This window comes from Coccinella septempunctata, chromosome 4 (assembly GCF_907165205.1).
Source record: "Coccinella septempunctata chromosome 4, icCocSept1.1, whole genome shotgun sequence".
Taxonomy (NCBI): Eukaryota; Metazoa; Arthropoda; class Insecta; order Coleoptera; family Coccinellidae; genus Coccinella; species Coccinella septempunctata.
In genome coordinates, this window is record NC_058192.1 from 5,564,964 (window position 1) to 5,592,862 (window position 27,899).

At 33.4% G+C, this 27,899-nt stretch overlaps 5 protein-coding genes across 7 annotated transcripts; 2 read left to right on the forward strand and 3 right to left on the reverse strand.

Annotated features, from left to right (window-relative positions):
• Positions 1–162: 162 nt before the first annotated feature.
• On the reverse strand, positions 163–1,856 carry LOC123311279 (ribosome biogenesis protein WDR12 homolog). The gene is made up of 4 exons (XM_044895161.1): positions 1,748–1,856; positions 1,380–1,679; positions 755–1,253; positions 163–599 (listed from the first exon to the last, which is right to left on the reverse strand). The coding sequence occupies exons 1-4, from the start codon at positions 1,798–1,800 to the stop codon at positions 207–209; spliced, it is 1,245 nt and encodes a 414-aa protein (XP_044751096.1). The 5' UTR covers positions 1,801–1,856; the 3' UTR covers positions 163–206.
• Positions 1,857–2,241: 385 nt separating this feature from the next.
• Positions 2,242–7,700, reverse strand: LOC123311753 (probable phosphorylase b kinase regulatory subunit beta). Of its 3 annotated transcripts, XM_044895827.1 has the most exons (16): positions 7,453–7,694; positions 7,259–7,394; positions 6,908–7,190; positions 6,567–6,848; positions 6,336–6,508; positions 5,943–6,106; positions 5,624–5,868; positions 4,881–4,892; positions 4,366–4,596; positions 3,990–4,293; positions 3,761–3,909; positions 3,393–3,668; positions 2,977–3,314; positions 2,732–2,924; positions 2,524–2,679; positions 2,242–2,454 (listed from the first exon to the last, which is right to left on the reverse strand). In XM_044895827.1, exons 1-16 carry the CDS (start codon positions 7,538–7,540, stop codon positions 2,299–2,301), a joined length of 3,186 nt encoding a protein of 1,061 aa, XP_044751762.1. In that variant the 5' UTR covers positions 7,541–7,694; the 3' UTR covers positions 2,242–2,298. The 3 variants fall into 3 exon arrangements, with proteins under 3 accessions (XP_044751762.1, XP_044751763.1, XP_044751764.1); XM_044895828.1 differs by lacking the exon at positions 4,881–4,892 and having other exon boundaries at positions 7,453–7,693; XM_044895829.1 differs by lacking the exons at positions 2,242–2,454; positions 2,524–2,679; positions 2,732–2,924; ... (4 more) ...; positions 4,366–4,596; positions 4,881–4,892 and adding an exon at positions 5,142–5,566 and having other exon boundaries at positions 7,453–7,700.
• Positions 7,701–7,900: 200 nt separating this feature from the next.
• LOC123311031 (U4/U6 small nuclear ribonucleoprotein Prp31) lies at positions 7,901–9,541 on the reverse strand. Its single transcript, XM_044894781.1, has one exon. It carries the CDS (start codon positions 9,501–9,503, stop codon positions 8,016–8,018), a length of 1,488 nt encoding a protein of 495 aa, XP_044750716.1. The 5' UTR covers positions 9,504–9,541; the 3' UTR covers positions 7,901–8,015.
• Positions 9,542–9,771: 230 nt separating this feature from the next.
• Positions 9,772–10,449, forward strand: LOC123311530. Its single transcript, XM_044895561.1, has 2 exons — positions 9,772–10,125; positions 10,177–10,449. The coding sequence occupies exons 1-2, from the start codon at positions 9,888–9,890 to the stop codon at positions 10,341–10,343; spliced, it is 405 nt and encodes a 134-aa protein (XP_044751496.1). The 5' UTR covers positions 9,772–9,887; the 3' UTR covers positions 10,344–10,449.
• Positions 10,450–13,628: 3,179 nt separating this feature from the next.
• LOC123312059 lies at positions 13,629–27,855 on the forward strand. The gene is made up of 5 exons (XM_044896253.1): positions 13,629–13,900; positions 24,570–24,700; positions 24,850–25,077; positions 26,285–26,447; positions 26,944–27,855. The coding sequence occupies exons 2-5, from the start codon at positions 24,664–24,666 to the stop codon at positions 27,371–27,373; spliced, it is 858 nt and encodes a 285-aa protein (XP_044752188.1). The 5' UTR covers positions 13,629–13,900; positions 24,570–24,663; the 3' UTR covers positions 27,374–27,855.
• Positions 27,856–27,899: the final 44 nt, after the last annotated feature.

The window sequence follows — 27,899 nt, forward strand, 5'->3', positions numbered from 1 at the left end:
TGCGTTGGTAGAGTACTAAAGTCTGATGAATGCTCTAGTCATACAAGTACAAAGCTTGAATGTGGCATTGTATTGTGTTACATTCGGCCCATGCACGCCGTAGCATAGTCAAAAAATGTATTACTCCCCTTCGAGCGGTGTTAAGCCATAAATAAAACAAAATATCAATAAATATTTTTTATTTACAAAATTATATCATTTTCAAATTAAACAGTATATTTGTTTATATATACATAATTATCTGTACCCCCTGAGAAGAGATGATTCTCGTTGGACCAGTTAACTTTCAAAACTTGGCCATCATGACCCTGGAGATCATACAAAGAAGCCTTTGGATTTCTTGTATCCCATATCTTGACCTTACTATCATAGCCTCCCGAAATGAACAAATGTTCACTATGTGGGCTCCAATCAACTGAACTCACCCAATTAGTATGGGATATAAATGAGGACTTACAAGAGGCACTTTCGTTAGATCTTAGATCAAATAACCGGATATATTGATCAGCAGAAGTGGTGAGCAGACTATTTGTTAAAGGGGACCAACTTGCGGAGAGGATGGCCTTTTGTCCTACAATCTCATTTTTAATACTATTTACCTGAAAAAAAAAGAGACCGATCAAAAACAAACAAGATACCATTAAAAACACTTGAGAAACTTAATAATTGCATTAACTTCTTTGTATCTTTAATGAATGTAAAATCAAGTAGTTAAAGAGGTCTTTTGTGATGAAAAGGGGTACAAAATACTTACATCAACATCCCACACTTTTACAGTATGATCCATGGAACTTGTAATGATATTACAGTCATCCATCCACTGTACTGAAGATATTGCCTCTTTATGGCCCTCCAATGTATAGATTTGATTCCTTACATTTACTAGGGCTTCATTCCTGCTCTTTTTTGATGCAGGTTCTTCTTCATCTTCCAAACTTGCTGACCATACTTTGAGAGCTGTATCCCTACTACCAGTAACCAACTTCTGAGTATTTGGACTGACAGCCACACAGTCTATTCCTCCAGAGTGACCTTTAAGGATTGAGGTAGGTTTGGCATTTGTTGTACCTTCTTCCCAGTGCCATAAAATTGCTGTAAAGTCATATGACACACTAACAAATCCTTTCTGAGGATCATCTTTGCTGATCCACTTAACATCTTTAACAATATTGGAATGATTTTCTAGTGAAACTATAGGTTTTCCATCTGAATTCCATATATACACTGCTTGGTCATAACAACCAGTCAAAATCCTACAATAATGGAATATTATGAATTATTAAAAAAAACAATGTGATTTATGTAGATAAATCTCATTCGTATCATCAATTCAATCAAATCAGACCATTGCTACAAAAGGTGTTCATTCATTCAGTTACCATTTTCCAGCACATGCATGTATACCGGATATCCAGTCTTCATGTAAAATGGAATCTTCGAATTCGGGGGGTTTTCTATGGATATATTCAATATCTAGTCTAGATTCGGTTGAAAGCGAATTCTTATTTAAATATTCTCCTAGGGTGGTTTTCAATAATTCGCCTCCTATAATGAAACTGAAATCTAGAGGTTTTTTATAATCGACATGTGATTTTTTCAATAACTTGTTAAGATTTTCAGTTAACGATTTTTCATCAATATTTACGGGCACTTCGTGGAGATCGTCAGGAAGGGCGAAACTAAAATTAATACAAAAACTGTGTTATCAACCGCTCTTGGATGAATTTCTCATAATATATATTCTTACCCTTTTTCCTTGGAAATAAAACGGATTTTTATTACACCTTCGTTATCATTCATGATGACATACAGGTTTTAGGTTAGTTATTTGTTTATACTCCCCTCCCCCAGACGGGGAGGGGAGTATAAACAAATACTCTCCTCCCCTGTAAAATTTTTGTGAATTTTTCGAAGGTCAAATTTCGAGTGGCGTATCTTCCAGGAAAATCATCGTAGATCCGAATGTTATATATTCTGAAAAAGCAACTCTTCTTGTGATAAAATATGTAACGAATCCAATTCTAGCAGCATCCATTTCAACCAGAAAACAGATTTTTAACTTTATCAACATTTTCAGAAAGAAATTATGTAAATTTGAGTTTTATCATGAATATACTCTAGTTAAACGATTTAGAATCTGTCATAGCTAGGTTCTCATCCAGGAATGCTATTCTTATCACACATTCTGGTTAAAGACCGACAAATATACTGAGAAATGGCTTTGATTGAAAAGACATAAGCAACCATGAATAAAATTTATTGAAATCAGTATTGCAGCACTACAATAATACACTTAGATTAAGACACTCTGCAAGATCCATCTTCATTTCCTAAATTTTCTTTCAGGGAAGCTCCTTTGAGTAGAGTATTAACTACAGCTCTAGCCAAATATCGAGTTGACTGAGAATAGGAAATATCCAACAAATAATTCCCGTTCTCTTGAAGATTATTATCCTGAAAAAAAACAGTTCAGTGTAATATTATTACATTAAAGATTGAGATCAATCTGGGTCGTGAACCAACCTTAGCATACATAAGGTTTGCATCTATCACCAATTGTTCCAGATCCAAAGTTTGGTTGAATATCAATTCTGGATTTCTCGATAAAATTGTAGATACTATAGTCAGTAGCTCCACTACGATTTGACGGTATTCAGCCAACTGAATATAATTCAACATCTGAAAGGATAAAATGAAAACAAAGGAAAAAATTAGTTTTATTGGATATTACCTCTTCAACTAACAGTGAAAAACTTAGCTCTGATTTCGTCATATCGGATAGTGTTGGTTGCTGAAGCAGCGTTTTACCCATGAATTTTATACCTTGCAACGTCTTGTTCAAAATATCCCAAACTTGCCGATAAAAATGCTGAGGTACTCTACATAGGCATCCTTCTAATTGCCTCCGCTGTTGAAAAGTTAACCTGAAATAGTAAGCCATGAAGTAGATATAAATAGATTGATTGTGATACTCACTGGTCTGTACCATCCCAATCCTGGATGGAAAGTACTTGATGTAATAACTTCCTCACTTCATAAGGACTATGCTCCTCGAGTTTCTTAGAAGAATTGAGTATTCTCAAATAGATTTTCATCGCTTCCAACACCCAACCAATCCTTATTTTAAGAATGCCTTTGAATAACTCGGGATTTGTGGAGATTAATCTTCCACAGTACAGGGTAATTTCCTGTTGTAATACCGCTTGTATGATATCGTATGGTTGGATCGTCTTATAGACAATACTTTGTATTTCACCTGGAGTCATGGGTTTGTCAAAGACAGTTTCCTCTTGTCCTATTACACCAACAGTGAGCTGTAACAGGATCCATATTAAAATAGTTCTAGAAAAATTTTGGCAATGAACCCTAATGCTTTAAAATACGGAAGATACCTGTTTGCCATGGACAAGAAGAGCTGTTATGAAGGGACTGATGGAATCAACTGTGTGATGCAGCAAGCTACTGGTATATCTTACAGCTGCCCAATGCCTGTAGCATCCAGCTTGATGATACAAATTGAGCAAATGTTCTTCCACTGTGCACTCTTGTACTTTATACATTTTCCCTTCTTTTTTGAGGAGGAATCCAAAGAGTTGCGATTTGGCATAAAGACTGTCTTCATATTTTATTGCTTCTAATATTTCAAGGGTGGATTTATGGGCAAAGTTCTGAAAAATTCATAAGACCATCTTAAAGAAGACAGAGAATTGGGATATTGGGAATCTAATTGCAGTTTGTTAACAATAGCCAGTTCACTCACAGAATAATCATTAGCTTCATCTGAATAATTCAAAACTCTTGGAACATCTGTTAAGCTCTGGTACCCTATATAATCATGCTCCAATTGTTTGAAGTGCTTGTATGAAGGATCTTCGGGTAATTCCAGCATATTCATGAAATCTAGATGCTCTAAAAGAAAGATCACAAGATCACATATTGTTTGATATATTGAACATCCATTTCAAACAAGAATTTCAATTTGAACTCACCGACACAAGAACTTGAAATTAGATTTTGCAATCTGCCTATTCTCACTTTTACTCCATCGCAATGCCCCTTCTTCAGCATAGCCAAAAGATCTAGCATCTTTTTGAACTGCGGATCACGCATGTGCTCTTCCCTGATGAGTAGACAAACCGTGGGCCTTCCAGATAATCTCCAGTACTTCCCAACGAATTGCAGTTCAGTTTTGATATCATCGATTAAAAGGGCCATATCTCGATACAGGTAAAAATCGGACACTTCGAAAATTAAAGGGTAGCAGAGTACTGTAGATCCACAAACTCTGTAAACCTGAAGGATGATCAGCAATGAAAGATAAGAAAATATGACTACTATTTTCAGATTGGTAAATTTTTCACATACTTTGCTGGTTCCTAAGCTGCCTATTGGTCTCACAGGGCGGCCCTTCAAATTCAGCTTACTGTTCACCCCCAAATTTTCATACACCTTGACTAATTGAGTCGAGGACCATATTTGTACTGGCTCCACCTCATGGGGAGTTTGAGTCTGAATACCATAGGTTGCCATCATAGCTTGAAGTCTCATAGACTCAGCAATAAGAACTATTTGAACTACTAAGTCTGTTGCTGTACCCTAAAGAAATATTTTATTTTGCATAACAGTAGAGAACATTTAATCAAAACGAAGAAAAAATGCATACATGACAAGCTAGGTCAAAAAATATTTACATTTCATCTAGCCTTGTTGCCTTCGTTGTGAAGAACAGGAATTCAATTGCTCTCATATAATTGAAAGTTATAGTTTTTTATTGAAAGATAGTACAACATGTTATTACTTTCAATTCACTCGTTGAAACATAGTTTAGCACGGTAATGAAGTACCATACACAAAAAGCCTCTCTTATTTTCAATACTTACATGAAGTTTTGCCTGAAAAATAAACAGCAAAAAGCTCATAAATACTTCACTGACAACTCATGACTAAAGCTGATTTGTTTTGAAGTAAATGGTTGTTGTAATGTGGAAAAAAGGTGTGATGTTAAAAGTTTTAGTAATGCCAATTGGTGCGCCTAAATGGTTTAGATGTGATGTTTTCATTTGCCCATTAAAACAGAGATAGTTATCAGGATAATGTGAAAGAACCAGCAAAATACGAAAAGCAGATAATTTGGCCAGATCCATAAGGCAGAAAAATCGTACTTGAAATACGAGGAAATTTAAGCCGTAAAGTGAGAAAAAAAATCTATATACATGTCTTCAGCTCCAGCAAAAAAATTATTAAGCAACAACTAATAAGCATCAAAGTGAATATTGATAAAAAGCAAAACATTTACCTGCCAGAAACTACAGTTGTAAAATACATTTAAAAGGCACAATCAAAAGTTCAAACCTGTCTTGAAATTCATTGCTTGAAAAAGCATGCTTGAGCTTATCATAAAATTCGAATTTCATGAGTTTGTTAGTCATCCCCAGTTCCATTGCGAACAGGAAAAGTTTCAATGAGTAAATTTCAATAATTACATTTTTCTGTAAGTGCAAAAAATCTGTATGACATCCCAATCTTGTTACATGGAATGTTCGATGTAATTTAGAGCCAGTTTAATCTGTTGAGTCATCCATGAATGTTGTATTTTTTGTTACCGAGATTATAAAAAACTTACTTGAAAAGCTGAATACCTCCCTGCTTTTCTGGGACGGTTGTACGATGGCAAGTACCTACGAATTGGATCTAATTCATTGATATGCAGAAGACCTGCAGTCAATAATTGTGCAAGAATGAACATAGCTTGTCCCCAGAGAAATATTCCTGGCTCAGAGCAAGGTTTACGTTCAGTGGAATAAGGTTTGGATTTTTCAATTTCAATATCCTCTTTGGCAATATAAAAGTACATCGGAATTATTGGATCTGGAAAAGCCATAAATTACACCTGAGTATAATAATTTTGATACTTTTCACACAATAAAAATTCATTTTCATACCTCCATTCGAGTCTAAATGAATTCTGGATTTCAGTAATTCCTGATATTCTATAATTTGATCCGGTAGAGCCTTGAAAACCCCATCTATGATCATAAAGATATAGAAAAGTGGCCACTCACATTCTATATTTTCAAAGTTCTTCAATTCTCCTTTTTTGTAATATCTGGAAAAAAAATTTCTACAACTGCAAAAGAGCCGGAAAGTGAATTTTTTTTCAGCTATTGGTAGACAGCTATTTTTTCCGAGCGGGAAGAATCGGTAAAAATGATACTTTAGGAACCGACATGGTTGAAGGAAAATGGAGAACTCATGCATAAAGTATCACTTCATGCACTTGTTAGGAAATTATCTATTTCAGTACTGAAAATGTATAAAAATTGAAGTACACCAACCTTCTGTTGGGGTCTTCATTAACAGTCTTATAACCATCTCTTATATATCTCTTGAAACCGTATTTTCCTTTCAGTTTTCTTAGTACCCTACTTTTTGTTTCACTATATAATATATCCTCATGAGTTGCAAATGCAGGAAAAGATATAGTTGCTAACAGAGCTGCATCTACATCCTATAAAATCATGCATTTGTTTATCTAGGGAACTAAAATAGAGTATTACAACATATACCTTAGAAGATGACTCTCTTGGTAGCATTGTTTCAAAAATACTTCTATTCCTATTATGGGCATCAATATCAACATAAATAACACTCCATGAAGCACCTTTTTCTCCAAATAAATTGCATCCATTGATAGCCTCAAGAGCAGCTTTGGCAAAACCGATAGAACTGGCATGTATATCAGGACTACCATCATTATATTTGGTACCTCTTTCCCACATACCATAGTCAGGTGTACGATATGCTCTCTCTACATAATAGACTAGATTTTGAACGAAAGCCACTTCATCCTTTATCAAAATTTTTGTTTTACTTTTGCCTTGTCAAAATATTCCGATAATATACTCACTTGAGTGTAAATTATTTGCAAACCTGAAGAAATCATCTGAACTAGAAACAGCAGATAAATAGAAATAACATCTATTTGCAGGTGATTGTAAGATTCATCATCATAAACTTCATTGCCAGTGATCAGATGAAATTTTACATGTAAGGCGTGATTCTTACACTGCTGTTTCTTGAAAAGTTCTATCTTTTTTGACTGTTTTATCCAGCACTCGAGTACTCCTCTCATACATTTGACTGCTGACTGACCTAATTCATAGGATTTTCCACGATCATCATCTATTCTTCTAAATTCAGAATAAATTGTTCATTTGAAATGCCATCCGCACTCTATTTAAAGAAAAAAAAAACAAACCTGTATGCTTGATATAAGCCCCATACTGCTGCTGCACAATATATACTATCTCTTATACTTCCAACTTCTGTATCTATTGATAACACAGGAAATAGGCCTGTAATAGGGCATTGGTATCTGAGTAGTTGCCTTTTAACTACAAATATAAGACGTTCTTTAGTTTGATGAAATATATAAGAAGAAAGTTTTCCCACCAATTCCATAATACACATCTAGTTGTTTCACAGTATTTTCATAGTTCGAAATTTTCAAAAACTGCTCTATATTCATGCTGTCATCCATTGACTTACTGGCATGGCAACAAAGACAGTCTAGAAGTAGAAAAATTTAGTACAAAGTAGTAAGAAAGAATTGAAATTTTCAGAAATTGAAGACTATTGCCTAAAAATATTGTCACTTCAATCCAGCTCCAGCAATATTCTATTTTTATTTACTTCAGTCAGCTGTACAAAATATCAGCTGATTATGGATCATAGAATGAATAGAATAGATTATTTGATCTACTAGCAAAGAGTAAAAATTGTTACTTTTGCTACTACTAGTCCTTTCTCTTTGGTCCTTCTTTTTTTAGTTTCAGCCCGAGGGTGTTGCTGTTTTATATCCAAAAATATAGGAGTTTTCTGTTATTAAAACACAATTCCATCACATTTTTTTTATATTATGATAGTATATTATGTACAAAAAAATTATTGGGAATATATATTCAAGATTTGCTCACTTGAAATATATCAAGTTAATCAAAATAATGTCAATTCTCTTAACTCTTTTCCAACTTCAAAAAACCTGAAGTATTTGAGAAATATTTAGCATTCGCTTCATTCACTTTCACTTCTGCAGCTTGAGGATTGACAATCTCTAGACCCTGTAGAGGTGTGAAAGCGACACTAGAAGCAGTACCAGAAATTTGCTTTTTCACTGTAGTATTACCACCCCAAATTTGTTGCTTCTGTAGATTCTTTTGTAGAGTTTTTGAAATTCGAACTTTAGTTTTTTCATCTACCTGTGGTAATCTGATTCTACCAGTACCAGTTTTCCCAATGGTTCCTCTTGTGTATCCCAAATCTTCCTGATAGGCATCTTCTTCAATATCAGCAAAGTTCATCCGATTCGCATGTTTCCTGAACTCTGTCATTGCATATCTTTCCTTCATCTTGCGAACTCTTTTTCCACCACGCTTTTTTCTAGACTGATCTATTGGTTTTGGAAGAGGTTTAATGAATTTAACCGGTGGTGGTTCAAGAAGCTTGTCTAATTTACGTTCAATCTCATCCCTCAATTGCCTGCCAATACTGCCATCAGGGTATCCATGGGAAGCATCCACCCTTGCTGCTAATGCACATTTGTTTGATACTAGTGTAGCAGCTTTCCTCCTCAGATCTGGTGGAGTATTTTGAACAATTTCAGTGAAATAGACAAATCCTGTATGAGGAAGCATATTTGCCTGAGAAAATCCTGATAATGTTTTTTTTTGTTGGCCCAATAAGAGAACATTACAAGCTGGTATTTTGGAAAGCTTAGTTAAACCTCCAGCTATACCCATCATTTTTGCAGCAATGGATGCCCCAAGAATTATTGACATGTTTGGCGCAATAAATGCCATTCTACTTTCAACATATTCATATATTTTCAATTTTATATTGTTCAATTCAACTGCCATATCACAAGCTTCATCAATCTGTTTCTTTTCAACGTCAGTCAGCAATGTTCCTTGAGTAGTTGATGCTGTTACTGAGACCACCATAATTGTGGCTTGGGTCAAGAACTGGAGTAATATTTCATTATTTTTTGCTTGATCAAGATCATTACCTAATTCTTTCACAGTTCGTACATATTCTAATGGACTAACAACAAGGGAGTCTAACTCTGGAAACCTTTTTTGATATTTATCTCTAACAAACTTATGAATTGTTATGATTTCATTATCAATTTCTGCTGCTACATTATTAGCTTCTACAATTAGCTGATATTCCGGATCTGACTCTACTGGACCTATGATATCGTTATTTTTACGGGGTTTCAGTTGATATTCTTCGATTTGTTGTATAACATTGAACAACCTTTCAGAATCTCTTAAGGTACATAATTCCCGGACTGATTTAATTTGTGTAGTGTTTTGTTCAAACTTTTCAATTTCCTTTATGTCTGGTTTGACTTCAAATTCTTCTATATCTGCATCTTGCACTTCTTCATCAATTTGTTCATCGTTCTCTTCTAAATCTGCCAATAATTCATCGGCTAGAGACATTTTTACTTCTTCAAATGATTGTATTTAGTACCAGATTGATTTTTGTCGTTTTTCAAAGTAGAGTACTTGTGATCTGTTTTTGTGAACATAACCAAAAAGACACTAACAGTCACAGAATCTTTTTCTCCTTCTTTTATTTTATTGTGCTTGGCAATTGGCAGCGGAGCATCTACAATCACAGAACCTGTGAGCATAGAACAAGCACAGAACTCCGTACCATAGACAAAGGCAGGATCTTTTTTCTCTATGAACCGTACTAACCTATCATTAATCCGTGATCATAATAAATAATAAAATTAACCTCTAACATCTACACTGTGAACATTAATAACTGTTTTTTTCAGTTTATAATTTTTTAACTTCATGCTTAATTATAAATGAAAAATGGAATCTTTTGATGTTGAAACCCAGAAGTCTTACACCTACTTAAAAGAAGTAGAAACAGTAGCTCAAGATATTTTAACATTGAAAGATATGAAGTTGGAGCTGTCGAATGCCCAAAATAAATTCAGAGAAGCTCTGAGAGCGATTGAACATTCAGATGAACGTACTGTGTGGATGAAAGAAGGTTCCGTATATATTCAGAGGCCGAGACAGGAATGTCTCATTTTTCTGAGAAAAGGTACTCCACTAGCAATGACCTAGGTATTATGTTTTCATTATTTTATTTCAGAAATAGAAAAGTCTCAAGATGATATTACGGGTCTTCAAAATTCCATAAAAGATAAACTGAATGAACTGAGAGATTTAGAGCATGAACCAAGAATAGTTGGGTTTGGTCTGAAGCCACTCTCAATTAGAGAAGCAAAAACATTACATAAGGCCTTTGGATCGGCTTAATATTTGTTGAGATATAACAAATTATAGAATATTCTACAAAATGTACTATTGTAAATATTGTAAATAGCCAAGCCAATTTCAGTTATGAATAAATCAGCTTTGCCTATGATTTAGTTTGACCACTATAGGTATATCCCCCAAGCTAGATAAACAAACCATTGAATTTTTCATAATGCCCTGTTGAAAACTAAAACTAATCCACTTAGGTGGAGCAATCCCTTCGGGCTTAATTGACAATAATTTGATGGAAGTACGAAGTACCTCATATTATCATTTAGAACAATTCCCTTATTATTAGTACTTACCTATAATATATGTGAATTACATATTTCATATGAATAAACAATTAAATGATCTAAGCAAAAGAATCTTTAACACAAAGTAGGTATTTTTCATAATAATTCCTTCAAGGCTTCAAAACACACAATTTATATATCAAACCAGCATAAAAGCAGTAATTACGATGGCGCCACTCAAAGCAAACTAAAATTTTCCTACATTGTGTAATATCATATTGATCATTAAACCAATTAGTTTATACTCAATGTTAAGATCCAGAAATTTGATATTATTTCTATTCAATTAACTGCACTTCATCGAGCTCTGCGTTTTTATATTCGAGTAAAATTTTGTATACATGCAAATTGTTCTCGTGTTTTGGTTCTGTTTTTCCTTGTGACAAAGGAGCTATAAAAAAAATTAAATTTTCAAGTCCCTAACTCTTTTTCTTCGGAAGCTAGAGTCAAGAGCACATCACAATGAGTCCAACACCAGCCAATGTAGTTTTTTTCATATTTGGTGTCAACAACGAGGTATCTCCAACAATTATGAATAAAACATATTTGGATATCTGACTCTTTACGAAGATTAATCTTTGATATCACTATGAATATGAAAATTGTGTCTGAATTCGGAGATTTTTCCACAAAAAATAATATAACACACGCGGTTATGATCCAGAAAAAATGTTCGCAGTTCGAACTCTTTCATTGTTTTGGAACATGCGGGTACCTAGATCACCAACAAGGCCATTTATTTTCAGAGTCATACAGAGATGTATTTAATCAATACCACAATAATTACTGACATGAAAGAGATAGTTTAATGATAGGGTGGGAAGAATAAATTTCGCAAATTGACTGAATATATCAAGGCTTATGGAAGATGATAACCTATCATTATTATTTGCCTTAAGCGATTCTTGAGGCGACATTTGCAATAGGTATCTCTTTCACCAACCGATCTGCATTCAAGGAGCAGATTTTTACATTATCTTACGAATGAACTGAAAAGCATAGGAGCGTTAATTGAAGTATACTTCAATCAACGTTAGGAGTATGTTCATATGAACCATATATCTCCGAAAGGAAAGATGATTATATCCGTAAATTTTTTTGCGATGAGTTGACTACCTCTCAATTTAAATTTAATAATTTCTACAAAACTCTAGATTATGTACCTACCTATATTGTTCATGCACGATATGAGATTTCAGATTTGAACCAACGCGTTCGATTCTATCAAAGTCTTTGGGGAAATAGTACAGTGCTGGATTAAGGAATCAATTATTGATTGTCTTTCAGAACAAGCAAAGTGTACCTAAATTCTACCTACTTCCCTACAAAGTTCCGCTAAAGAAAAATTAATGATAGGTATTGAATAGTGAAAATTAATAGAATCTCAACTCTTCTTACTGTATTATTCATGAGTTTGAATTGAAATTCGAATGATAGATTGGAAGGTGTGTGCTTCTTTTACTTTCATATTTCGTTGTATACCTTCAATCTCCTTCTCTTATCGATCATATTATGAATTTCCTTGAAAAATATCCACTTTTATCGAATACAAAACGAATCCAAGGTATTTTAAATCCTTCTTTCGTCTTAAACATTTGACCCACAAATGAATCGATCGATCAATTGCGTTGACAGATCCAGTCCCTAAAACTAGGTACCTCTACTTTAATTGTCCGTAAACGACAATTTAAAATAATTACTGGAATAAGTAATATTACCGTTAAATATCTGTCCGAAATATTCAATGTCACAAAATTATACAATGTTGGGTTTACCAGTTTTCGAGCATGAAAACGGTATTGTGTGTACCTTTCATTACATTTACACAATATTTCGAACAGTTTGCGACTGTTGGGATCAGATCAGTGATGTCATGTTTATTGCTTCACACTAATTTGAACCCTTGTTTCATAATCCTTACTCATTATTAATTAATTCATCAAAAAATATCCAGTGCTTGTGGACATATAGTGGATGATGTAATTCTGAATAGAACTTTGAAATATTAGGCAGATTATCGTATGAAAAATCTGTAGAGGATCCTTTTTTATACTTTTGTTATTTTTAAACATTTGATTGAAAATTTCATTTCTTATGAAACCTTCAGAATCGAGCATGAAAAAATCGCTGAGAGTTTTGTAGGTATGCCATACTGAAATATCCATTTCATTGCCATGCCACACTAATAACTAATAGAGTTTAATCAAGGAATACAAATCTCGACAAATTCCATCATTCAATTCAATAGACGGTTATTAAACGTTGAAAGTGTAGTAGGCATGTAGTTTAAGGAAAATTCTCGCGCATTCACCATTTTGCACCCTTAATTTCACAACTCGATATTTTGGGAATTCAAACTTTCTCCAAAATCGTTTTTTTTTTTAATATGATAGGCTGTTTTCGCACTAATGAGCTATATTCGATTTCGAATTCTTCAGTTACTATAATTGAAAGTAGGTTGGTACATATCTACATAGTTTATTTCGATACTTATATCGAATTGAGATGGATGAATAGAATTGAAACATTGACTATTCTGTGTATCTTTGTGAATATCCATTTATGATTAGTTTTGATGCTATAGTGATAAAATTTTGGCAAAATGTGACTTACATACTTGAATTAACACTGTTTACTGCATGAGTTTACATTTACTAAAATGACAGATTATTCTTCATAAATCGATAAGTAGATAAAACTTCTGTTTTATGGTTTGGAGGATTTACGTTCTAGTATCACTCAGGTATTTGGTTAATTCGATCTTGATGAGAAATGAATTAGTTATATAATATTCTGAAGCCTGAAAATATGAATCTACATATCTGAAAATTCGAAATATTTCAAGAAGACTGATTATTGGAAAGTTAGGACAGAGGACAACCTGAATTCGGTTTCAACGTTTCAGTGTTGACTCTTGATCCATGCTTCTTATTCGACCTGTTTACATGAATGAAAAATCATAACGTTTTAGAAATGGCAAGTATTCAAATCGCAGTCTCCTGATGTCCCGTTCAAGACTTGCAGCCTGCCAGTCTACGGGAATTTTTCGCTTCACCAGCGTGGTTTACTTTTAGTTCGGTTCAGTTCACGAATTGTGCTTCTCGTAAGAGTCGTAAGCCCGCGCCGGTAAAACATTCGCGGCAGTGATTGAAATAGTTAGCGGTCAAATTGAATCAAGAGCCCCATATCAGATTCTGAAGGTTCGATTCGGATCACAATTTTCGAACGTGCCCAGTTTCGACGTTTTCGTTCGGAAAATAGGTGAGAAATAGTTTATTTTCTGAAAATTCTGTCCTGGCCGAATGATACACCTTTTATTTTCGATATATTCGAAATAGTTAATTAGCATTCATTCCAATTCTTGATTTTCGATAATTTTCAAATAATTCTCACTCAAAAATACTCAAGATTCAACCGTTTATTGTATCTGAGAAAAAAATATTAAATTAATAAGTATTTTACCACAAAAATGTATATAAAATTTCCGCGCTCTTCAAAAATTCAATATTCTAGTCACTCCTTGATGCTCATTGTAAATTTCATTCATTCAAATAGAAATACGAGAATTGATATGATTGTTAACCTACAATCCACTATTAGCTCACATTCTATTTTTATCTCCGTGTGAAAATTGTGTTTTTGCACTTGAGGAAATGCATGTTAGATCCATATCGAATTTCTTCGATTATAGATACGTTTGATGTGAATTGAGAATGGTTTCTGGATGGGAATTTTTTTGACAGAAAGCTTCGGAAGGTGAGAATTGAATTTTCCTCTTCACATCATGAAATTTTTTCTATGGAAATTAGGTGTATTGGATCAATGCATCCGCAAGCATGTTTTAATATTATCATTCCAAATGTCAATAAAGTATAGATTCCTGAATTTTCATAGTCATTTTCATTCAACACAGATTGGCTAGAATCTTTTCATGAAAAGGAAACGAAAGGAACTTCAGAAACTCATCAATAGAATGCATGAATAAGTTATATTCATGATCCCGAGAGGTCCTTTTGAAGTTAGGGATTATCAGATTAAATAACTTCCTGCAAATCTTCTATTTTCCTTTCAGTGGAATTTGACTTGCAAATTATTTTCCATGGATTATAATAATGGACGATTTCGGTAAACATTCTCTGATTTATCTGGAATGATATTTCACCAGTTCGATAAATCACCACTTGTGAATTATTATAGACGCAAGAATGATTAAGAACCATGATATCATTTTGTTCGCAGGAGACGAAATATTGATCCTGATATTATAAATTATTTCGCATTCGAGTGTTTAATATTGAATATTCTGATACCTAATTGAACAACACTCAACACCTAAAAACTCTGCAGGAAATTGACAGAAATTTCTTCTTGCTTTTGTTGGTTTAGAAAGCCTTCATTTTGATTTCCTGTTATATAGAGAAAACTATACATCAATGGAAAGTGTCCATTGTATGAATGATCGCATGTATAAAGCAAGAGAAGGAGAAAAATATTTTTCCTAGGCATTTTTTATCAAATTCCCTCGACTTGTGAAGTCAAATTATTTCCTAATCTTCATCTGTTTATCTAAAGTGAGAATGTTTTGATGCTTTTCAAAATTCAAAGATAAGGCCAATACTTCCTCATTGAGTATTTTGGTGCTTCAGTTTTCAACTATTAAATTTTATCAGCTTATAATCTTTTAAAATCCCACGGAATATTAAATAATCGAATGAGCATTAGGCATTATCTCGCGAATAGTAAAATTACGAATAATAGTTAAGATAGAGTAAAGATTATTATTTAGTGACTCTGTTTATCCGAGTACTAATTCGATTAACTAGAATATAGATATTAAAAAAAATTGGTTACCGAATTGAACATTCTACTCGGTCCTACTAGTAGTTTGAAGTGCTGAATAAATCCAGAATAATATCTTGAGTAGTAACATGATTATAATTATCGTTCGTATTGTTACGAATGATGACGTTGGGTAAGGTAATTGTCCTATTTGTTTCAATGGTATATAGCAAGTACAAACACGCTCGAGTCAGTAATCGAGTTGGTTTGGGTCCAAAATGAAATATGATTCTAAAATCACTGAGAATTTGGCAACTTATGAGAAGTATCAATTGAAATTCAGTTCAGAATTGATTTTTCTTCACATTCACGTATCAACTTTTACGACACTTTTATAGGTAACAATATTTAAATGAATCGTTTTCTCATATTATCTCGGTTGAATGGTCCTGCAAATAATTTTCGGAAAAAATCAAATGATGAACTTACGCTTATCAGATAAGAAATTGTTACAAGGATTAGGTACACTTTTCATGAGAAATTCATTTTGTTCCTAGATAAATTAATTTTGCTAGAAAAATAGGATACTCTACTTTATATGGACTGTGTACTTGGTATCTTTTGCGTGTTTACACCATTGAAGATATAATTTCTAACTAGATATTTTTTCGAATATTTTTTTCAATTCCAGATGAGACTGGAAAAAGTTCTTATGAAGGAAACTGATTCGGCAGTAGCTTTAAATTTTTTTAAATCAATCGATCTCTTGATTTTCGGGTAGCCAAGTTTGTTGAAGAATTGTATAGGGACCCTTTTATGCCCTTCATCAACGTATTTAAAACATAAAGTGGACTTTCTGGAGAAAATTTAATTTTTTGACCATTGAGAATGAAAGGAAGCTCAGAATTGCCTTTGGACTATTCCCAAAAACGTGAAAACTTTTTTCTTGTTTGTTAGGATACTATATACGTACGTGTCCAAACAAAATTTCTTGCCAAACAGTTAAACGGTAAGAAATATTTGATACCTACTCATTTCATACGCTCTTGGCGAAAATATTATATGGAATCATTAATTTTAAAAGCAACATTGTGTAATCATCCGCCTTGAAAGTCTTGAAACTAAATATCGTTGGTAATTTTACGGTAATAATAAAATTATTTTCAGTTTGTCCTTCAGTGCGTATGGTAGTATTGGAAACGTTCCTTCAAACGCGTTTTTATGACGAGCAATGCGGAAAATCACAGGAAACTATAACCATAGACAAATATGAAAGTTGAAGGATATGTTTTTCCGAAATATATGAATTGATTCTAAATATTATTATAGAGATACATCACACATCACTTGGAATCATTCGGGCTAAGTTTCCGGTGCTAAGTTTGTTTTTATATGGGAAACTGAAAGAACCTATGTTATAATTCGATATCGCACACGCTATATAGCCCAGATTTCAAAATTCAAGAGGAAACGAAAAACAGACTGCTTTGTATACTTCAATATTCCGAAATTCATGAAAGTAGGAATATGAGTATTTAAAATCTGATTAAGTGGCGGCATATAAACATTACAGCATTGAAATCATGCGATGAAAACTTGACAGTAGCAGAGATTACTCTTTCCTCCTGTTTGACAATAGAAACAAACAGAACTATTAATCATCAACCTAACCTATCGGATGGAGTGTTGAGAAATATTTGAAGATGACTGACAATATGAACTATAAAGCCAAATTTTTTCACGGGTGGATAATTTTACTTACTTATGGACTCGACTGAATACCATTTAGATTGAGTATTAATACTCAATGATAATAAACTTGTATGAGATAATATTCACCATGCTATGATTCTAGTATCCACTCGTTTATGTTAGCAGCTACTGAAAAATTCTCATTCATCATCACTATATTTAATGCCAGTAAGACTGGATATTGTCTGATGCCGATATACCGATTATATGAGCGAAAAGTAACGAATTTTATGATTGCTCGTTTAGAATTCATGGCAGTTGAATATGGGTCAACAAAGGAACTTTCAAGAAACAATCGCTACTGCTGTTTTTCAGAGAAAGTTGGTATTAATGAAGAATAATTTCATTTCAGTGTATACTGAATTATTCTGACTGCAATCCTCCACCGTTCTGGAGAAAGTTGTCCTTAATACAACCCTGTGTTGATTTTACGAAAGGTCTACCAGGCAAAAACAACTTCGGCCGAGGTTGTAAAAATACCGCAAAGTTAAAATGCATTTAGGTTGTGAAGGCTCTACCCATTTCTCTGTATGTACAAGACTAATTTGTCTTAATTTTCTCAGATTTAGGTATACTAAATCGCCATATCAATTAATTGATCGTTTAGTTTCGAATTTCATTATTTCCATACATTTTTGAGAAGATGAAGGGTTTCGTTTTATAACCTACGCTCGCTCAAACATGTAACTCCAGTCGATATTATATGCAGAAAGACGTATTAATAGGTTTATGGATCCAACCTGCATTGTGTGACTGTCTGGGCATCCACAAAAGGGAATATGACTCACGTTAACCGGTATCACCATGTAATTTACTCCATATTTCCTACAGTTGGTTCTTGATCACGACGAAGATAGTAGAATCACAGGAAAAGGATTGGTAGTTGATGTTGTGGGTGCTGAAGCGATATTTTGCTTTTGGCAGAGTAGCAGAATGATCATCAATGTTTATTATTTTTTAAATGAAATATTTCCTTCTTCGAACTATGGTTTTTCAACATTGAACATAATCGAGGGATTGAACAAATTATTTTCGTAGATGACACATTTCGAAATCCCTTGAAAAAATACTTTCTACTGATGGATCACTCTTTAATTTTGCTCTATGATTACGTCACAAAATCCAGTGACCTTCCCAAATGAAACACACTGTACTTTCGTCAAAGACACAACTCACCATTCGATATAATGGTTTTCGCTGAGAGTCTGTAATAGTTATTCGGATAAGGTGCTGTCAGTTTTATCTTTAGGTATACAAAATGTGAACTTTAGAATATAATCTTCAAAATGTGCATGCACAACAGAACAAGTTCAAGCGTTCATAGAGTTACACGAAGAATTTTTCGATACGTTCGCAATTTTTTTCAAACGGTTGCCATTGAGGGACAACATTAATATTTGCTGCAAACCTAAACACATTTTTGTCACATTGGACTTTGTCGCCATACTCTGCGCCAGAATTCATTTTTTGTTTCATTATTGAGAATCCAATAGTTGATGAGAAACAACTTATTTGGAGTAAGGATAGTCGATATTTTATGACATTCACTGAGTTTCAAAAATTACTAGATATAAAACGTTAAAACCGATGTTTATCCACAAGAATTGTATTGTTGCCGAAAAACGCATGTAATGTAGTAACCTTTGTCAAGTGAAAACATTTAATTATTGGTATTTCAGCATAAATTCACTTTGTAGGAATATCAATGATTCTTTTCCCTCTTTCGTCCAATTCACATATAGCGGAACATAGAGTAGGTAAGAAGATTTTTACCAAGCTTCTTTTTTAATGCCTGATTCATGTTATAAATCAATATTCGCATTCCGACGAGTTCCTGCAGAATTGAAAAGGATCCCAAGATGACCTCCCTTTATCGACTGGACAAATTATTGCGGTTTGAATTTGTGGACCCTGTTCAGAGATTCATTGAAATTCAAATTGCATAAACACATAAAAGCCGAAATAACGACTGAACCCAAAGATCGCCTTCTGAACTTTTACTCCACAAGTAGACCATAAACTATTTTAACAGCTTCCAAGAATGCCTTTCTTCACTCAACGCATGAAAGAGCTATTCTGAAGGGGTTTTCAGATGAAGAAGTGAAAACATAAATTCAAAAACAGTATTCGTTAACGAGTGTACGGAAATAACAATTTTGAAAGCTTGATACGTATGAGACGTATTGAGGAATGTAAAAAACTCTCAATACATATTACCATGTATATATTTCTAATTACTAAATTACTTTCATCAAGTTCTGCATAAAATAATGAAGATCAGTCTCTAAGCAGCTCATTAATGGGTAATTTCCATTACTGCTTTCGGCCTTGGTTTCAATTTGCATCTTACTGCAATTCTTGAAAGGGCAAGCAAGTGAAGATCAATTTGAGAATCGCTATTCGCTTTCATTCATGAAATGGAGCCCTAAAATTGTGCTACATTTGAGGTGAATTGGAAACCTTGTGAGTTACGAAAAAATAAGTTGATACTTCTTAGATAGTTTTTCTTTCATCAATCTGTTTCTGGGAGATGAATGAAATTGCAAAATTTTTTCATTATATTCTTAAGATATTCGCTTCAAGATATCATCACCTTTCATGTTCAACGAAGACTTCTTCATTTTTAAGGATGAGATATCACATTCACCTAGGAATGTATATTTTAAAATATTCGTGATAAATCATCAACGCCCACATTAAATGCTAATAAAATTCTGGAATCTCCAAGGACCTAGCAGAAGACAGCTCATTAGAAGAAATCGAGAAATTTCGCGATCATATATAATTTGAAAGTTTTATAAACATTGTAAACAACGATTTTGTCTTCTTCTATGCTGATTAAAAGATACAAATACATAACTTGTTTGTGATGGGTCATTATTTCGTAGTCAACATATCTTCTCTAGTGGATCATGGGTTAAAAATAAAATTTATGGAATGAAATGCAATATTGCGAAATCTTAAGAAATTACAGTTTTCACTTGAATTGTGAACTTGAAGCAATGAAATAGATTGATCTACTTCCCAAGAACCATTCGGAACATATTCTTGTTTATCGATAGTTCGAAATCTATACCCAACTGTATATAAGTGTCAATGACTTTATTCGATCTTAGTTACCATAATGGTCTGTTAATTGGTATTTAACATTTGAACCCAATTTGAACTTCACATCTAAATTTGATTCCTTTATTAAAAGGAGGAATGAAAAGATTTGAATGCCTGAACATATGTAGCTGCATATAGATACATATTTGGCAAATGAAACTATTGGTTCAGGATAGGTTTTTCTTCAATGAAACGCACTTTGAACGATTCGTATACTTAATTTAACGAAGTTGGATCTGTACTCTCTGAAAATCAAACTGAAACTGACTAAAAGGAGAGAAATATCTCATTCCTAAAATATGCATAGAGTCATTCGGGGTAACTGAGCGCAGTGGGTAAGTGTGCGCAGTGCGTATATCTCGACTATGCAATGTATGAAAGAGGGGTTCATTTGGGTGAAGCAAGGGCGCAGAATCGCCATATTAGTTTTTCATAGGAGTGCGCCGTGCCACGTTTCTTTAACATTTTATTTGCAATCAATCAAATTCACTAGTTTTCTTGTTAATTTTTAGCATCTCTGCAAATTCTGCCAGGTCCAAGTTCCGAGTCCCTCAGTGTTAAACAATATTTTATTCGATCATGGGCATATTAATCTAAATATATATTAAAAAATTTTAGGTTCTCTTAGCTGCTCAACTCTATAAGAACGTCAATTCAAATTCTGGCTTTTTGGGGAAAGTGTGCGCGGGTAAGTGTGCGCATAGATTCATTATATGGACATTACTTCTGTGAGGAATAAATTATGACATTGTTGATTTTCTTGGTTAAGACTCGATCAATATTGTCCTATTTGTTCAGAAAAATATGAAGAGCCACCAACAGGGGAATGTATCAAGTGTTGTGTTCACCAAGAATTGTGGCACGAACAATAATGCTCTGCTTGTAAAAAAGCGCTTCTGTATTGACAATAAACAGCATTTCTCTAATATTGTAACAATGTGATGACATCATTTTGTAATTTGTTTTGATTGTGTGGTTCACTAAGCACTGCGTTCACTTACCCCGTGAGGGTGCGCACACTTACCCGCAATACGGGGCATGTGTACGCACTGCGACTTTCTCTATTAAATTCTTTTTTGCGGAAAGAAAACGTTTGTGTTTGTTTGCTTTTTGATGTTTTCTTATAGATTAGAAAATTCTCTATCTTATGAATATGTTTTAATTTTCCTAGCTTCAACATTTGAAACAGGGTATGGCTTGAAAGGCAAAAGTGCGCACAGTTGCCCCGAATGACTCTATACACTATATAGGTTCCAATAGAATATTTAACACTTCGATTGCCAACACAAATATTGTCGTCTGTATCAATCGAATTTGACACATTGTCGTCATCAATTCTCTGAATGAGTAAGAGTAACTTAGTGCTTTACTCTAGAGATTTGATTTCTGAAGTAACATAAGTCCATTTATTCAATTTCAACGAATCTGGAAAATGCTAGTATTCTCTTGATTTCATTCCTTATCTTTTTCTATTCCACGAATAAGAATTTGCTAACGACTCAGTATTTTTACGTTCGCAACGCTTGTACCTCTTATATATTAGGAAAATATTCTATTCATAGGAATGCTTGAAATCATTGGATCACTGTTAATGCATACAGAATTTTTCTTCTTTCCATTATTTAAGCGGAATTTGATAACACATTACTACTAATGATATCATCCTTCGAATGTCACAATGATAAATGGAGCCAAATTATTCAACAGGAGACAAACAGGTGTGAAAGGTGGAAAAATAAAAGTTTTTACTGAAATATTTGAAAACCAGTTCGCTCATCTACAGTAACCTCTCATCGGACGATGTGTTTTTTCAATAATCCCGAATTTGTGAAAATAGATACCACAAACAAGTTTGTTTTACTATTCATAAGTTTGATCTGGTTGAATAACTGTACTTACGGTTGTCTTCTAATTTGAGTGATGATTATTCATTCCAGCGAGCTCAAAATGGTGGAGAAATCCTGGATAATTGATAGTTTAAATTCAGCATAATATGCTCAAATTGATATTTGAGTTTGAACATTTTGAAATATTTATTCAGAGAATCATTTTATTAGCGAGATTGAAATGAGTACTAGTGGTTTAAATTTTTCAGATGTGTACAATACCTAACGATTTTTATACTCCGTTTTTTTTTAATGGAATAATAGCAGTTTGGAGAATCTAACGAGTTCTTGAAAAAGAGTTTGTTATTTGAAAAACCATTTGAGAGACAAATTTCTATCGAGTTCGATTGAAATCGAATATAAGAAAGCCAATAAAGAACTCACAGAATACTTTTCTGAGTGCATAGTTCCAAGGAATCCCAAAAAGTGTTATATGATGTCACCACAGAATATCCACAGTCAGAAACGAATACAAAATTTTATGTTTCATTAATCATCTCCATTCCCCCAATAAGCACATCTTTATAAATACCATCAATTGATAATAAAAGCTTATATGAGATGAATTTGAGAGGACCAGTAGATGAATCCATTTCAACCCTATTATAGAACGAATAATTTTTATTGCTATACATAAAACAGATAGCTTATGAATAAGTGAAACTCTCATTGGAAACTCCTTTTGTTTTTCGACATTAAAAATAATTTTGGGATGAAGTCATCATTGCGAACATAATAGTTGTTTCTTCATCTTAACTCCTCCCTCCTGTGATACAATATGAGGTCCAATATATGCTCATTAAAAATGGGTTAATTGCAAACAATTCCCACACTCCAAATCGATTGAGCATCCACTTCAACAATCGATCGATCAATTGACTCCTTATTTATTTTCAAGATTACCCTCAGGATGTTACTTATTGATTGGTGAACCTCAATCAGTTCGTCTGAATAAATTGATTTTGTTAACTGTTGAAGGCGGTATTTTACCGGAAACAATCAGAATCAATTCATTCATCACAAGGTTAGCTATTTATTGATTTGATGTAGAGTTCTGCAGATCTCAGACATCCCAGTTTTCGAATTTAGTATTACGCCATTCCGAATCATTCTCAAACGATCCAGATGATGAGGTTCCATCAATAAATCACATCTACTTAAAGTCATAAATATTATTTCAGCTGATCTTATTACTTATCCCTTCTATTCGGCATTTGTCTCAGGAAAGTGTCACTTTTATTGAATCTAATTAATCTGAGATAGATGTAATATATCCCCAAGGTTGAATATAAATGATTTATCGTGTTGTGTTCGGATGAAATATTAGGTACTTGTCGAATGGTGTATCTTCCAATTGGAGAAATTTCATGAATTAGCCTCTTGAAAATATATATTCATATATATATATGTAGTTGTATTGTGTAAAACTTTCCCGAAAAAAATCCGTCAATTCACATATTCTATTCAGTATATTGTAAGTAAGTCTGAGTTGAGTTTACAAATGAAAAGAGAAACACATTTTTTATGAAATTCTCTCATGAATATTGTTGTCGTTTAGTCAACATCATTCTGGAGTTTCATACATGTGGGAGGGGGAGATTAATTGGTTGATTTCAACTCTTACAAATTTGACAATGAATGTTAACTATTCTATTCTTATACAGATTACTAATGAACCACGTTCTTAAGGGTATAGATTGAAAATAGAAATAAAATCGAAGCAGATTCCTTGTCCCATTTTCCTGAATGAATAGTTGGGTTGACAGCAAATTAATGGGTTTGACATTCAAACATACCTGCTCGGAGTTCAATACTAAAAATAAAAGGATTCATTCATATACGAAAACCGTCAACTTTTGCTGATGAAGATTGGGAAAAATAATAAACGAATTTGAGGAATGTTATGTTATGATATAGGATTTAGGTATCATTCTACTAAATCTTCATCAAGATAGTTGGCGAGTTGATGAAAATTGTAAATTACCCGGAACACAAAGTTGCATTCAAGAGTGCATGGGAAACAAGCTGATTCGGCTGATGTATAATTGATAATACACCCTCGAATTAAAATGCCCAGAGGTACCGCCTCATCTTGAGTACTTCCCATTTTGAAAGCAAGCAAACCTGTAATTTCCATGGCAATGTGATTTTAAAAGCGCATGTAGATAGATTTCTTTAAAAATTACGTTTTACAGTTAGACTGATTGATCCAGGTGGGGAAGGTATTCATCCTTATGGGTATTAAGAACATTCTCCTCTTCCTAAGTACTCTTTGAGCAGCGAATAAACGATTGTGAATGACCAATCAGCCGATAAAAGTCACCATAAAAAAATCCGAGGCTCTTCATATTCCCTCTGATCATCATCACTTTTCAAGATTCACACTAACTTCAACTCTTTTTCAGTTTGCCCTTGAACAACCCCCGGTAATGGTGTATATTTTGAAAGGTAGAGTTCTAAGAAGGTCTGGCGAGTTAATTGAAATTTCCATGTGATACGATGAAGGGTGCCCTCATTATATTATCGATATTCACAGGTAGGAATATATTCCATTATATCTCATCCTATCTAACCATCCTATCCCTAAATTAGTAAAATCTTTCAGTATAAGAGTGTTCAATTCTATAGAAACATCTAAGAAGAGTAGCTAACCCTGCATATTAATATTATATCAATAATTCACAGCGGTTATTGCCCAAAATAGCACGAATTCTGTTGCACCAGTAAAAAAGACTTACGTCTGCCCAAAACACTTCGTGAGAGTTGGAAGGAGGTGTTATTTCTTCAGTAAAAACTCTGCTACATGGCAGCAAGCTATACACAAGTGCCAAGACAAACAGAGTAGTATAGCTATAATCAAGACTGCAAATCAGGATAGGAGGATAAGGAAAATTTTGAGTAGACCAACACATGGTGAGGGAAAACTCTTTTTTATTAAGCAATTCATGGAAAATATACTATTTTCCTTGTCGAATGTATAATTTTGGCGTACTACAATGATGGTAGTGGATTTTAAAATGCTGTAATAATAAAATTATATGTTCTCCGCACTTCTCAGGTAGATTTTTCAATTTTTCATTCAGAAACTTACCTATTTCTTCGACCTTCAGTTTGTTTTTTATGCTACCTCATTAAAATCAATTAAATACACCTTTAATTCCTCCTGACTCTTTTCCACAGATTGATGTGATATTTAAACTATAAGGAATATTTAATACTCAAATCACGATCGGTACAGTAATCGGATGGTCATAAGGCACTGATTTGCATAATCCTTATGATCGTTGTTGAAACTGTATGGAGATAGCGATTAGAGGTTCATTCGCCGATAGAATAAACAAGAAAAGTGATTAAATAGTTCATAGTGAACCGCTCTTGTGAAGCGTCTTTAAATTCAAATCATAAATATCCAAGAAGATTATTTTTTGGGATTGTGATCTACATATACGGGTTGTAAATCAATAGGTACACTAAAAAAACTCCCTATTTTTCGCAACTATTCATTTTTGTATTTTGTGAAGAAAATTTTTCGTGAGATATTCATTCACTTATTGGCGAATAATAATAGTCTTTTACTACATGCGTACAAACATGCATAATCCTTATCCCATTTGAATATTCAATATTTATGTATGTACATACATGTATTCGTATATTATTATTTTTATTGAGTATTCAAATTTATATTTCTTTTGAATTTCATGTATTATTTACAACTACTAGTACAGAGATTTCATTGACCAAGTTGTTGCAATGGTTCTTTCTCTAATAACGCCATATGTAGACTACGGCTTTCTCCATGCAGCTCTATAAATCTTTCATTCTCGAAATATTCATGCATTTTCATCGTTATATGGTATAATTTGAATAGAGTAAACTCGTGAATTATTCCTTAATTAAAATTGAAATATGTCCTGGGAGTGACCACATAAAGATGGTTATGGATATCTGATATTGTTGGAAGTATTTGTACTAGTAATGAGCGATTTAATTGACACTGAACCGATAAATGAAGTCAGTTGAAAATCAATAAATTACGATTATCCAATAATATATTTCGTTCTTTTCAAACTCAATGGGGTCAAAACGGAAAATTTTACTTTGTTGATAATTTTTTCAGCTATTCATGAAAGATGGATAGGTGGAATGTATAACTGGAAGAAGATGAAATGGCTTTGGGCCACAACTGGTAAACCCCTCATTTATCAAGGATTTCATTCGCAGAATTTCACAGAAAGTCAGAAGTGGCACTGTATTATTATGGACCCGGCTGTGAAATATGAGTAAGTGCTTCAAATTTTATTAATGCTTCTCAGACATGTATGCATGATTTTTCTTATGAATTAGTATACGTGTCGTTTTAAGAAATGGCCGATTTCGAATTTTTCAATTGTTTAATCATCATAGCTTTGACGCTATTTTTTAGGGACCAATTCGAACAAATGTAAACAATATTAGAATGTATGATCCAAAGCACACATAATGTTTTTCGCAATATCATAGTATTTCTGAAAGAGAATTTGAATTGAAATTCAAATCAATAGTTTCCAGTGACGTATGTTTCAGAAATTAATCAAAAATCAACGAACTTTCTTGTCCTGAGAGAAATCTCTCTATACTACATCTCTACAAGATTGTGCAACTAAGAATGGTGATTTCATACCAAGCTTGTACGTGATGTGATTGCATAGTGATTCATTCGAATTTTAAATCGCCATTTAGAAAAAAATTGATGACCGCATTCGACTGAATGAATTAAAAATTACCATGTATTCGTAGGTGGAATACGAGGCCTTGCTTGGAGAGTAAACCTTACATTTGCCATACGAAATCCAAAGTAATAAGGAGGATAGAGGACCCAGACAAACATTCGAACGATATTTTGCTTATCAATAATGAGATCAGGGATGTCCCAGCAAATCTGAAAGAATATTCTGGGGATTTGGGCTTGGCGAACCAGAATGATGCCCCAATCATACCTTCAAGGCCGAAGAGAAGAAGGAAGAATAAAAAGAAGAAGATAAATAACACCACGATTCTGTTACACAGGCCAAAATATGCTGGACCCAACTCCACAAGCTCCACAGATGAAAAGAGTAGCCCGATGGAAACTATCAAGTATGAAATATATAACGAAGATGCAAAAATGACAAATTCTTTGTATCCGAACCCTATAGTTGAGGAATATAGTTTTATACAGAAGAACTGAAGGAAGGCTTTCTCATTATTTCGCAACAGATATGAAGTATTATACTCTGTTCTTGCAGTATTATTACCCTATGCAATTCTTGATACCGTTTTGCATTTCAGTGAATTGAAATTTTGTACTTATATTCAAAAAAAGTATCACTACACCAATATTAATATAATAGCTATTTACGTTGACGTTCTCTGCTGCGGAATAGGTGACTGTTCTGAAAAATACCCATAGTATTGTAAATATTCATCTGTAGATAAATACTGCTGAATTTATTTTTTGTATTCATGTACTTTTTTAAATGTTAGAAATATTTCTTATCTGACTCATTTCAGAGTATTATTGAGTCAGTATGTCAACGGATGTTGATGATATTTCTTTTTTATAAAATATGAAGTTTTTCTGTTGCCATTTCCCCACTGTTTTTGTGAAGTTGTGAGTGTAATTTTAATTTATTGAAAAGATTATTTTTGCAATATATCGTCATGAAATCACATCTTCTTTTCCTTTGTCATCTGGAAATTCGGTACTTAATTTT